Source organism: Pterocles gutturalis, unplaced genomic scaffold, assembly GCF_000699245.1.
Source record: "Pterocles gutturalis isolate BGI_N339 unplaced genomic scaffold, ASM69924v1 scaffold22742, whole genome shotgun sequence".
Lineage (NCBI taxonomy): Eukaryota > Metazoa > Chordata > Aves > Pterocliformes > Pteroclidae > Pterocles > Pterocles gutturalis.
In genome coordinates this window covers 25,007-36,396 of record NW_010110801.1, presented here as the reverse complement: position 1 = coordinate 36,396, position 11,390 = coordinate 25,007, and the positions used below count along the sequence as shown (strand labels likewise).

Sequence of the window (11,390 nt, the reverse complement as noted above, 5' to 3'; positions counted from 1 at the left end):
AAACAAATTTTATTTTGCATGCAACTGCAAACTGAGCAGAGATTTTAATAATGGAAGAATTCTTGCTGAACTACAAAAAGTAGACTAGGGCAGTACATTTTGCTCTAGAACAGAACAGAATTCAATGGGCTGACAACCTGATCCTACGAGACTGACCACAAAGATTTATGGAGTGATAGTAGCATCATACTCATGGTTTTGGGGGGTTTTTTGTGTTTTGTTTTAAAGCACCTTTGATGATGGCCATATGAGATAAAACTGCTAGTCAGAATTTGGGGGGAGGGAATCTTTAGAGTACCCCTTAATCTTAAAGAGTTCCTTCCCTTTTCTCATACCCATTAAAAATAATAGTGGCACCTCCACTTCCAGTTTAGAACTAAGTAATGGGGCTCCCACAAAAGCCAAGTCAGTATTATTCCACACCTACCTGAAGTGCATGTCATTAATGAGTGGGATGCCACAACTGTATCAGCTGGATAGTACCCTGGTATTGATTACTGCAGACATTGTCATCAGAAGTTACATTTATGAGGTGGCTTAAAAATAAAAGCCACATTTCCTGATCATCTTTACCTATAGTAAACCAAAATATTTGCACAGAAGTCTTCAATATTTACACATCAACTATACAAGTAATAAAAAACATCTCAGTTGAGCACCAGTGCTGACTTGAGGAATAATACCTTCAAGTCAGGGTATTAGTATTCCCTGTCACAAGTGAATTCTGACGTACTTTCATAAGTTTCCCTTTTCTGTATTGGTTGTATTCAGGCCACGTCTTTGTTTGTGTCCATCTTCCACAGTCCAAGGAGATTAGTAATAGCAGCAGTTTTATAAAAGGTGTAGGCATCATGGACAGCTTTCACAGCATAATCAGTTCAGATCTTTTTAAAAGAAAAGACCATAAAATCCACTGATCTGGATAGTAAGATTTTACCAAGAGTTCATTTAATGGAGTCTATACAATTCATGTGACAATAAATGGCTGAAACAGACTCAGTTTCTGTGTGCAAACAATGGGATGTCCAACAGTGGCATGAGTCCACGTTTAATTCAAGGGCAGTGAGGAACCCATTTGTCCTAAGCGTCAGTGAGTTATGCCAGTCACATCACCTTGGTTTAGAGTAACCATAAGGACACTGAAGAATCAGGCTGTCGTGACTAGGTAAGACATGAGTGCTATAGTATTCAACCAAACTTCCCATGTTCAAAAACATGATGTCTGAATCCAGGTAAAACTTGCAATCCTATTGCAGAACAAAAACATGCAATCATTGACAGTAATTTTTACAACTCAATGTTATAAAAAAAAAAAAACCAAGCCCCAGAATATCATAATTGGAACTAAGTTCTTTCAAGCAAGCTACTGCTTTGCAAACTAATCACTTACACAAATAAGTCCAAATTAAACTCAGGAATTTAATATTCCTTTCTTTAGGATTTGACTGGAGCTGAAATTTAGATGTGAACATTTACAGCTTGTTTGGCTTTTGCATGATACAGCAACTAGAAAGCCCAGATGTGAGTACTCAAACTCTCATCCTAGACCAGATATTTGTAAATCAGCTTATTTTTACTTTTAAGAATGGGAAGAAGTTTAGACTTTAATTTGTTAGTTCCAATATATACCTATACACGTTCACACTTCATACACACACATATACATGAAATTCACACAGGTATACATGCACATATATACATGCACACACAGTTCAGCTACTAACCTTTTCAAAGATTCTGTAGTTTCTCACTTTTTCTGCAGATTCATCCCATACAACCAATACCTTCAAGAACAAAAATGCAACATATTCAGTCTATGCTAATAATCTCTAAGTCAATGTATTATTAAGGAATTAGTTACAATACAGCCAAAAAAAAAAAAAAAAAAAAAAATCGCTGAAGTTATGATGATTGTCTCAGATTTTCTTGCTTTTAAGGAAAGAGCACATCTAAATTACTAAGTACTTTATCACATATAAGATACAGTATCTCCAAATCAAAAAGGGTTTTGGGGAGTAGATTCAGCACTTGCAAGTTACCTTTCCAGGCTTAGTAGATGAGTTCCTAATACAGTACAATCCATTTTGTGGTTGTCCCCGTGGGCTACTAGCTTTAAACGTCCTAAAAATAATACAGCAATTACATATATTAGCATTTTCTGTATCAGACAAGTAAAATGCCTAGATTCTTAAAATTCTTATTACAAATCTCTATTTTGGTTGTAATAATTCATAGTACAACAACAGGTGAAAGAATTTCACTGTTCTAGCATCTGAACCAACAATGCAGCACAGAAGATCTGGAGTTCTGTCGCACCTAGCATCCTGGCAGAACATCCTTCTCCAAATGGAGCAAAACCACTTTGCTTAACCCAGGACATATGCACTTTAAATTGATACATGAGCATTGTACTAGCTCCCCTAAAAAGTCGTTTCCACATTAAAGGAATTTAAATATGTTTATTGTGTTTTTAAAACCAAATTGTGCCTATCAAAATGATCTTTGGACTTCAGTGGGATTCTAAGGAACTATTTTAAAGTCACATTCTACCTTTCAACTTCGAAGGATTCAGAGGTATTAAGAAATATTGAAGCAGGCAGCCCAACCTGTAAAAAAATGAAGACAATAAATCACCATGTAAGTCAATGACAACTCAAAATGCTAGCAACTTGTTATGCAAATAAGCTACAACCATCAGTATCTGTAATTATTAATGGTGATTTAATCTTTGCTTTATGCTTCTTCCTCCTTTATATCCAATATTAAAATCCAGAATTTCTCAAGGCATTCCTTAAAGCTCAAGCAAAAAACAAACAAAATCACACAGCACCATGTTTTCAGAAAGTTGTTGTTCTGTTTGGTTGGTTTTTTTCTGGAAATACACATTTAAAATGTTCCCAAAAGTATAGAAAGCAAGAAAAATATTATTTGAGAATGGATCATCTGCTTGATCTTACTTTTTCATAGTCATCATCAGAATCATCATCAGGTCGGTTTGGCTTGGAAGGTAGTGCTGGTTTTTCAAATGAGAAGCTTCTAAAACTCTGTCCATCTGGTGGTGATCTCCTGGCAGAAACAGAAGAAAAACTGAAGGACATCTCCTCAGGACAACACAACAAATACTCACAAAACAATGAAGCGATAATAAAACGAGAATTGAAGAGCAAGTTTCAGTTTAGCCCCCAAATCAGAGATTATTTTAGGTTGGAAGGGGGCCTCTAGAGCTCATTTAGTCCAAGCTCCTGCACAAAATAGGTCCAACTACATCCAGTAGCTCAGGAAGCTGTGTCCAGTCAATTTTTGAGTGTATCCAAGGATGAACATTCCACAGCCTCTCTGCAGCAACCTGCTCTGGTGTTTCACCATCCACGTGGTGAAAAGTTTTTCCTAATATCTAGCTGTAATTGCCCAGGTTGTGACTTCTGCCTGTTGTGTCTTATTCTGTCACTGCAGATCTCTGACATCTTGCTCTGTGTTCTCCATACCCACCCATTAAGTACTTGTAGACAGCACTGATCTCCCATTTGCCTTCCTAAAGATTGAATTAATCCAGTTCTCTCAGCCTGTTCTCACCATCCCAAACATTTTGGTGGCCTTCCACTGGACTCACTCCAGTTATCAGTGTCTTCCTTGCACTGTCTTTAAAGAGTTTATTACTTGTTCTTCAGAGCTGCTAAACGATTCAATGGACAAAAGTATTTTCATCCAATTCACTTCTACATCCCTTCTACACCCCTTACTAGAGCTGATGTTAATATAAAATGGAACGCATTTCATTTCATTCTACCTCCACAGAAGCCTAAAATTGTTTTTGCAGTTCACTGAGGTTCTGACATAAAGGCTTCTTATTCACTGTGATCAAAGACTTTTAAGTCTTTAAGACAGACCTGAAAACAAATGATCTATAGAATTTCTTTCTCAACTATTTCAGAAGCTCAACTCACTGCAAAATTTTAAAATAATGAATACGGAGGCAAAAAAGCACAACACTGTGAGGAAGAGAGGGATGGTGCAGGGAAGAGAAACAGATGTCACTGTGAATCTGAGAAATATGTTTGTCAATGAGTTAACTAATACACAACTGAAAAATTTAATAGTGCATTGTATTTTCATACTTACTGTAACTGGGGGCATGAAGACTTCTCTGGTCTAGGCTTGATTACAGGGGGCTGGTGGCTTGTCACAGGTGGCTTTGGGAGCACTGGTGGCACAAACAGTCCAGGTTTGCCTTGTTCTCTTGGCACTTTGGGTTCTACTGTTTTTTCAGTAAACTGTGACAGCTTGGGTTTACTGCTTGGTAGCGGAGGAGGAGTTCGTGGTGAAAGGTTTAAGGCTTTTAGCTTCTCGCATCCTTCTGGAGTAGCAAGAACTTGAGCTAGAGGCAGAGGCTCTGAAGGCAATGAGCAAGATTCTTTGACAGACAAAGGCTTTTTGAAAGGAGGTAGAGGGGGTACAGGGGGCAGCTGTTCACTTAGTCTCCGGCTTGAGGATTGAGTCTTTAGATTAGGTTCAGCTCGGCACTGTAACTGGGGTTCTCTCACGTTTAAGAGATCCTCTAGTTTGATATCAGGTAAGCTTCTTTTAGGAGGTGGTGGTGGTACTGGCATAGTGGATTTGCCAGCAAAGGAATTTGCCCTTGATTCTGAGTACGCAGCTTTTCGGACATGAGGAACCGGTGGAGGTGGGTAGGCTGGGGGCAGGACCATATCTACAGAAAGAAAACGTCCAAAAACCATGGCACACTGAGCGGAAACACAGTATGTCAAGAAATTAGACTTTTCAAATTTATTTTCTGTGTGATTTAAGATATTTCATTGGCATCTGGTCTGATAGTACCCAAAATGCTGGATAAGCATTTAACTTTCAGCACAATTCTGAAAGTTACATGTAGTAAACTCCTGCAATTTTTATTCAGGCATGGCTTATGATGACTTTGCAAAGAGTTTTCCCTTTGCTAAAAATGGAGAAAAAGAGACTACATTAAAAGCATTACCCCTCCTCCAGACTGACAACCAGATACAGGTCTTCCCAGGGCAAGGGCCTGCAAGAAAACATGCCCTTCAAGGCATGTAACAGTTTCTGTAAATTGTTACTGCTGTTACTATGATCTTTTGACCCTAAATACCTCAAGATTAGATATCTCCGCATTACTTCAGTTATTTTACCACCTGCAATGCTTAAAATATGACCAAGCCAAAATAATAACCTGGCATTCTACATGAATATTGCCTTCGTTGGTGGCCTTTCATGGGGTCTTCTGTGAAAGGAATGGAAGAAATCACATACCATCTTTTACTATGTCAGAAGTATCTGGCTGCAAGTAAGACTCATCCTCTTCCTCCTGGTCATAATCTGCAGATAAAAATGAATATGTCAGACTCTGATAAGTACTCCTGGAACTAAGAAAGAGTATTGAGTACTTATTGCTTTTTAATAAACATATATTTTTCAGTTAAGTTTTTTTAAGAAGAGGTGAAAACAATTGAAAATTTGGATCTACCTCTCTACTCTTTAGAATAGGTGTTTCCTTAAATTTTAATGCCAATTAAGAAAGCCATCACTTAGAACAGTGGGAGATGAACTACACTGCACATTAAATTTTTCCCATCTTTCAAGTTAAAATTTACTTTCTGGTGACACTTTCTAGTGTTATAGCCTTCCTGAGAAAAATTTCAATCAGTTGCAGAGACACAACTACATCGATGCACTGTCAAAACCAGTTGGAAAAAAAATAATCCCCCAAACCTAACCCTAACAGAGAAACATTGATGATTTTGCAATACAGAAGCCTAAGCAAACCTAGTGATCTACAAAACAATTAATTCTTTTGCCTTGCTCTCGCAACAAAAAAAAGGGATCATAATAAATGGCTTAAATGGTTTCAATATTGCCTTTATCTGTAAGTCAGCATAATCAAGACATGAAAAACATGCTACTTCTAGGCAGTAGTTTTACATCATTGACTATGACAGGAGCCTGAAGGACAATATGCAGTATTTCCTCAGATAAATGCATTAAAAAAATGGTAAGAGTATCTGATAAAAATCAGTTAGCTCTTCTAATTTTCCTAATTTAAACTCCTGCTAGGCCTCTTAACATAATTTGTATTGCATACAACCCTGCCCTCCCATAAATACAGAAGTACTAAACTACAGTCCTGCATGAAATGCTGATGAGTCTGTTTTCCTCTGCTTTACAGCAATTGAACCGGATTTCCTAAAGACTCACTCCTGACTTTTTGTACTAGTCAAAAAAGTAGTCAGGAATTTCCTTTCAGGAAATAAGGATACTTGGTCCAATCAACCTTGCCCTTAGAACTCTGAAAGGGCAGATGGGAAAATGCCTAGTGAAGGGACTATGCTGAATCTTGAGGCAAGGCTTCCCATGTTGGATTTTACTAACACAGTTATTGACTAGGAATTCAGTTGCTGAAATATGCTGTGAATGCCCGACAGGCTTTCTGTAATGTCCTCACTTCTAATTAAAAAATAAATGCACTCAGGGAGAACTGTTTACTGTGAAATAACTACAGTGATGAACAGGTATCAAACCTTGAATAAAAAAGGCTATGCTAAGAATGAGATTTTCAGAGCCTTAGTTACTCAGTTTGAAAGCCATTGAAGAATTGAAGAATGTTATTCTATGTGTTTCACATAGGCCGATCCTATGCCTAATGTAAGATCTTCCCGAACTGGAGGGATGATTAATTCTGTTTCATACTAAACAGACCACAACACAGATCCAACAACATCCCAGTGTGAGAGACTGCTTATTTTGCAGGACAGGTGAATTAATTTTACAGTCGAGATGGGAAGTAACTAGCTCCACAGAGTTCTACTGCATTGCCTCTGCATGTTTTCAGAACATAATTTTAAGTGACTAAAATCCCATTATTATATTAAATTACAGTCAATAATATTCAATTAATCATAATAAAGACCACTTTATATTTCTAGACTATGACCTACGGACATGCTCCAAAGTTTTACCTTTTTGTTTGATCTACAAACTCTCCAGCATGGAGGCATAATAAAAATTTTAAATAGCATTATTAGTGTGTCAGACACCTCCTTGAAAGACCTGAGTTTCTTTAGTTACAATTTATTCTTACTAATGGTTTATGGCACAGAATACCTGCTTCTCTGATTTAAACTTACAACAACTACACACCTTGTCAAAACAAGAGTTTATAGTTGCAAATTGGATCAGTTTGCTTAACCTATGGGAATAGTTCCTGCAGAATCCAGAAGAAATAAGCAAATAAATCTTATTTATTAGTGTCTAAATTTGTCACCTTCATTATCTGCTGAATGATGAGAATACTTGATATCAATAGGACGTTCTACTGAGCCATAGAAACTGTCCACATCAGAACCAGAGTCACTGCAAAAGAAAAGACAAGAGTATCTTCTGCATCACTGTGCTATGGGTCTTGGGACAGTAAAACATGCCTGTTAGCAGGACTGCAGCACTGGAAAGGAACACTGTAAAAGCAGAAACAATTTATTCCTATTTCCCAATTAACAGCCAGATATGTTGCTGCTCTCCTTTTAAATTTTTTTATTTGATTTAGACAAAGCTGACATTTAAAGTTCTCTTAGTAAAAAGATCTATTTTTGTCTTGGTATTCTTTAAACTGTGTGTTAGGAAGGCCTTTCATTCTTGGGCCTTACTGCACCTGTTTTTATTTAACAGTAAATTACTCGTAAGTGCAAAGAGCCTAAAACACCATTGTCAAGAGCTAGTGCAAAAGGGATGAAAAGCAAATAAAGATTAAGGGTTGGTACCTGAATTCTGTTATTGTTTCCTTCTTCTCATGGTAGTGATCAATTTCCCTCCTCAGGGATAGCATCCAGTTCTAAATAAGAATAAAAACACAACATTCAACATATCCTTCTTTAAATCATTAAACAAAGATGCGCAGTATCTGTCCTCTGTAAGAACAGAGTAACTGTGTAAGGAACCTGCACTGAAATAATATTTATCCATGACTTAATATATGCATTGAGAGGACTTATCAGTCAAAATGTTTTTACTATCTAAAATGCTATAAGAACATATTAAAATATTAAACTTGAAAAAAATATTCACTTGGTTTGTGAATCTCAAGCTGTTATTTCTAAAGGCAGGTACTTGTTTATAATAAGTTCATGGGTGAGAGATTTCACTAAACAGTTTTCATACTTTATCAAAGGTTTAAAATACAAATATTTGTTCCTTGGCTAAAAATAAAACAAGCAATATGGAGAAAACCATGACATCTAGTATGTCATTTACAGCCATTCCCTAAATTACAACTTGAACTAAAACTCGTTTACTACATTAAAACGTCAATGACAGCTGTGCATCCAGTTCATTTAGATTTTAGGGAAGTCCAAGGTTTGCTTTCAACTTCAAGAAAAATTATATTGCAAAAGAAGAAAGTTACCTTTCTTTCATCTTCAGAAGAAGCTGAAAAAAACCACGTCCTGTGCTTCTTGCTAATGTGAACTAACTTGAAAGGAAACACATTGCTTGATGTTGTCTCCTCAGCTGCCCGCATAACCCTGAGAAACAGAACAACCAATACATAAAAACCTTCATCTATGAAGTTAATTCTGCTCTGCAGGTCATAAAGCTCTGACTGAAAGCAGTTTTACCAGCCAGTTTTGCCTTACCAAAAATAACTCCCAAGCCCAGGAAAACATCTCCTAAATCCCCATATGTGCATTTCATAGAATCATAGAATGGTTTGGGTTGGAAGTGACCTTAAAGATCACCTAGTTCCAACCCCTCTGCCATGGGCAGGGACACCTCCCACTAGCCCAGGTTGCTCAAAGCCTCATCCAGCCTGGCCTTCAACACCCCCAGGGATGGAGCATCCACAGCTTCTCTGGGCAACCTGTTCCAGTGCCTCACCACCCTCACAGTGAAAAATTTCTTCCTAATATCTGTGCATAATACTAACCAAGACCTGGTCCCAATTCCAACCAAGGTCTCTGCAAGTGAGACAGTCCCTAGCATTTACAAATTCCATTGTATTTTTTACACTAATGTAATCACAGATGCTAATGTCATGGCCAAGTTACAGTACAGATTGCTTATACAAATTAATCTTGAATCTTTAATTAGCTACAATGTTTACAACTGCATTCCTATAAAATATACCATGGTTGTGGTCAGTTAGAAAGCTCTCACAATCTAACAACAGACGTTTCCTTATTCAAAAAGGCTGAGAACACTATCCAGTACAAGAATAACATACATGGTTTACAAAAACAATAAAATTGTAGTGGTTAGGACCAATAATGTGATATTTCTTTACATTCTTTCTCTCTCTCTCTCTCTCATTTGTTGTTTCTTAGTATCAATTATAACAGCAATTTCCTAAACTTAGGTTAGACTTCTACTAGTAGGCCTTGTACATATGCTGCACTCAGATTCTGACAGTAGTGGTTAACTTGAAAGCCATTATTTTTGTCTTTGACTTAAAAAGCAAATATTGAAATTTATAATGTATAGCGCAATGAGTCAGACATTTTGCACGTGTATTCTCTCATTTATCACTCCTGTAGCTGATTCAATTTTGACACTAATTAGTATTACTGAATCAGTAACTCCATAAATATTCCTTTCTATTTTTGTGACTATCATTGAAATCACTAGAGAACAAAGATTTGTCTCAAAGAATACACATGTATCTGCATGTGCAAAGTCTGCATTAAGTCAGTAACAAGAGCAAGCCTATTGCAATTTTAACAGCCTTACTGGTTAAATTACAAAAGATGAAGGCCATGCACTTGCAAAGCGCGGGAAACGTGACATATACAATTTGAAAGGAATACACCTCTTGGAATCCTCTTGGAATGAGATTAGTGCTTAACCCAAACAACAAATGTAGTTGAGTTTAACTTAGTTGGAAATGAAAGCCGTAAATCCCTGCATCAAGGAGCTTGGGTGTTAAGTAAGTTCTTTGGCACTCACCTGTTGTAACCATTCAGAGAAAATGCACCCTGTGGAGATGCAGATGTGCTGCTCTTAAAATAGTAAATACATCCCTCATGGATAATCACAAATCTCAATGGCCCTGAAAAGATAAAGAAAAAAAATGAGCAAAATAAAAATCCAAAGACAATACATTAACTAGAGTCTCTTAACTTGGGTAGAATTATTGTTTAAGATTTTAGTAACCTTATTAATCATTATAAAAATGTACAAACTAGTTAAGTGACAGCTTCTTGACTTGACCAGCCATGTGGTAAAGCTGTCTGTTCACAGAGTTTCAGGACTAAGGGTAGTATCTGCTTCCCTTATTTGAGAGGCAGCTGATCTGATAACTTCAAAAGAAGCCTAAGAGACTGCAGGTCTGACCTCCAACTGTGCTCCTTTACTAGAGGAGTAAACTAATGTAAGAACGCAACTTAAAACAAAATGGGAGAAATGTAGCTGCAGGCTACAAATACATAGTCATGTCCACCCCAAAAACCATGACTGTATCTCCCTCTCTTCTTTTACCTCAAGTACATAAAACTGGCAATAAAGCAATGTTTCATTTTATTTTCTTTGAAGGAGCCAACATTCCTTCCTTTATCAAGGCAGTAATCTTTATAACTAAACTACACTTACATAGTTAAGGACAAACAGGCGTAGCAAATGAATAGCATATAAATAAACCCAAAATCTTAAGTTTTCTCCATGTAAATAGATTCTGATTCCCAAGTAAATTACTGTTTTTAAGTACAGCCTAATGTTGGCCGTGAGGAAATTTCCTTTTAACAACAGCAGTTAGAGATGGGGATATTTTTCCAGTAAAGAATAACCAACTAGAAAAAAAGCCAAGTACTAACTTCTTTTAGAAAATAATATTTGAAATTCATACATATCCTGAGAATCTGTTTCTACTCTTTAGAATCGAACTTGTAAAGGACCAGACAAGAGATCAAGCACAACCTTTATCATCTAAGATCTACAGTTCCAAAACAATTAAAGGAAATTCTTTTAATATGGGTCTTTCATACATACATTCCAGTAAAATCGTAATCCATTACAGACTAAGTAAAAGGAAGAACAGCTTCATTAAACAATCTGCTAACATGACATGTGTTAATGGCCTCAAAGGCAAGCATTTAAAACATTTAATTTAGTTAATACCTAATTCAACTTACACTTCAAGATCTGCAGCTGGGTGCCTCCTTTTTTATGAAGATACCCTGATTTCGTCACTCCTCCAGGCATTGTCAAAAGGTTTTGTGCTCCAATTGCCTTCATCGGGACTGGCCAAACCTGCTCCTGCAAGGCCATCGTTCTGCAATGTACAATAATTAAACACAGTTTAAAACTTAAGATTTTCCTTTAAGAAATGAGTACCGAGAAACAAAGCTTGTTTCCTTAAACAAGTTTTCCAAAAATCT

At 36.8% G+C, this 11,390-nt stretch overlaps 1 protein-coding gene across 3 annotated transcripts in view; it reads right to left on the bottom strand.

Annotated features, from left to right (window-relative positions):
• Positions 1-362: 362 nt before the first annotated feature.
• The window catches only part of SH3BP2 (SH3-domain binding protein 2), an 18,957-nt gene continuing 7,929 nt past the window's right edge, over positions 363-11,390 (bottom strand). Inside the window, exons 2-14 of one of the 3 annotated variants that reach the window (XM_010073543.1) lie at positions 11,145-11,284; positions 9,964-10,066; positions 8,429-8,546; positions 7,788-7,858; positions 7,295-7,383; positions 5,287-5,352; positions 4,542-4,708; positions 4,120-4,463; positions 2,958-3,066; positions 2,551-2,606; positions 2,040-2,121; positions 1,725-1,784; positions 996-1,247 (exon numbers count right to left, since the gene is read on the bottom strand). In XM_010073543.1, coding sequence (XP_010071845.1) covers positions 1,110-1,247; positions 1,725-1,784; positions 2,040-2,121; positions 2,551-2,606; positions 2,958-3,066; positions 4,120-4,463; positions 4,542-4,708; positions 5,287-5,352; positions 7,295-7,383; positions 7,788-7,858; positions 8,429-8,546; positions 9,964-10,066; positions 11,145-11,284 — 1,543 coding nt within the window. In that variant the 3' untranslated portion in view covers positions 996-1,109. Of the gene's footprint in view, positions 1,248-1,724; positions 1,785-2,039; positions 2,122-2,550; positions 2,607-2,957; positions 3,067-4,119; positions 4,709-5,286; positions 5,353-7,294; positions 7,384-7,787; positions 7,859-8,428; positions 8,547-9,963; positions 10,067-11,144; positions 11,285-11,390 lie in introns of all 3 variants that reach the window. The other 2 variants (XM_010073545.1, XM_010073542.1) reach the window with 2 other exon arrangements.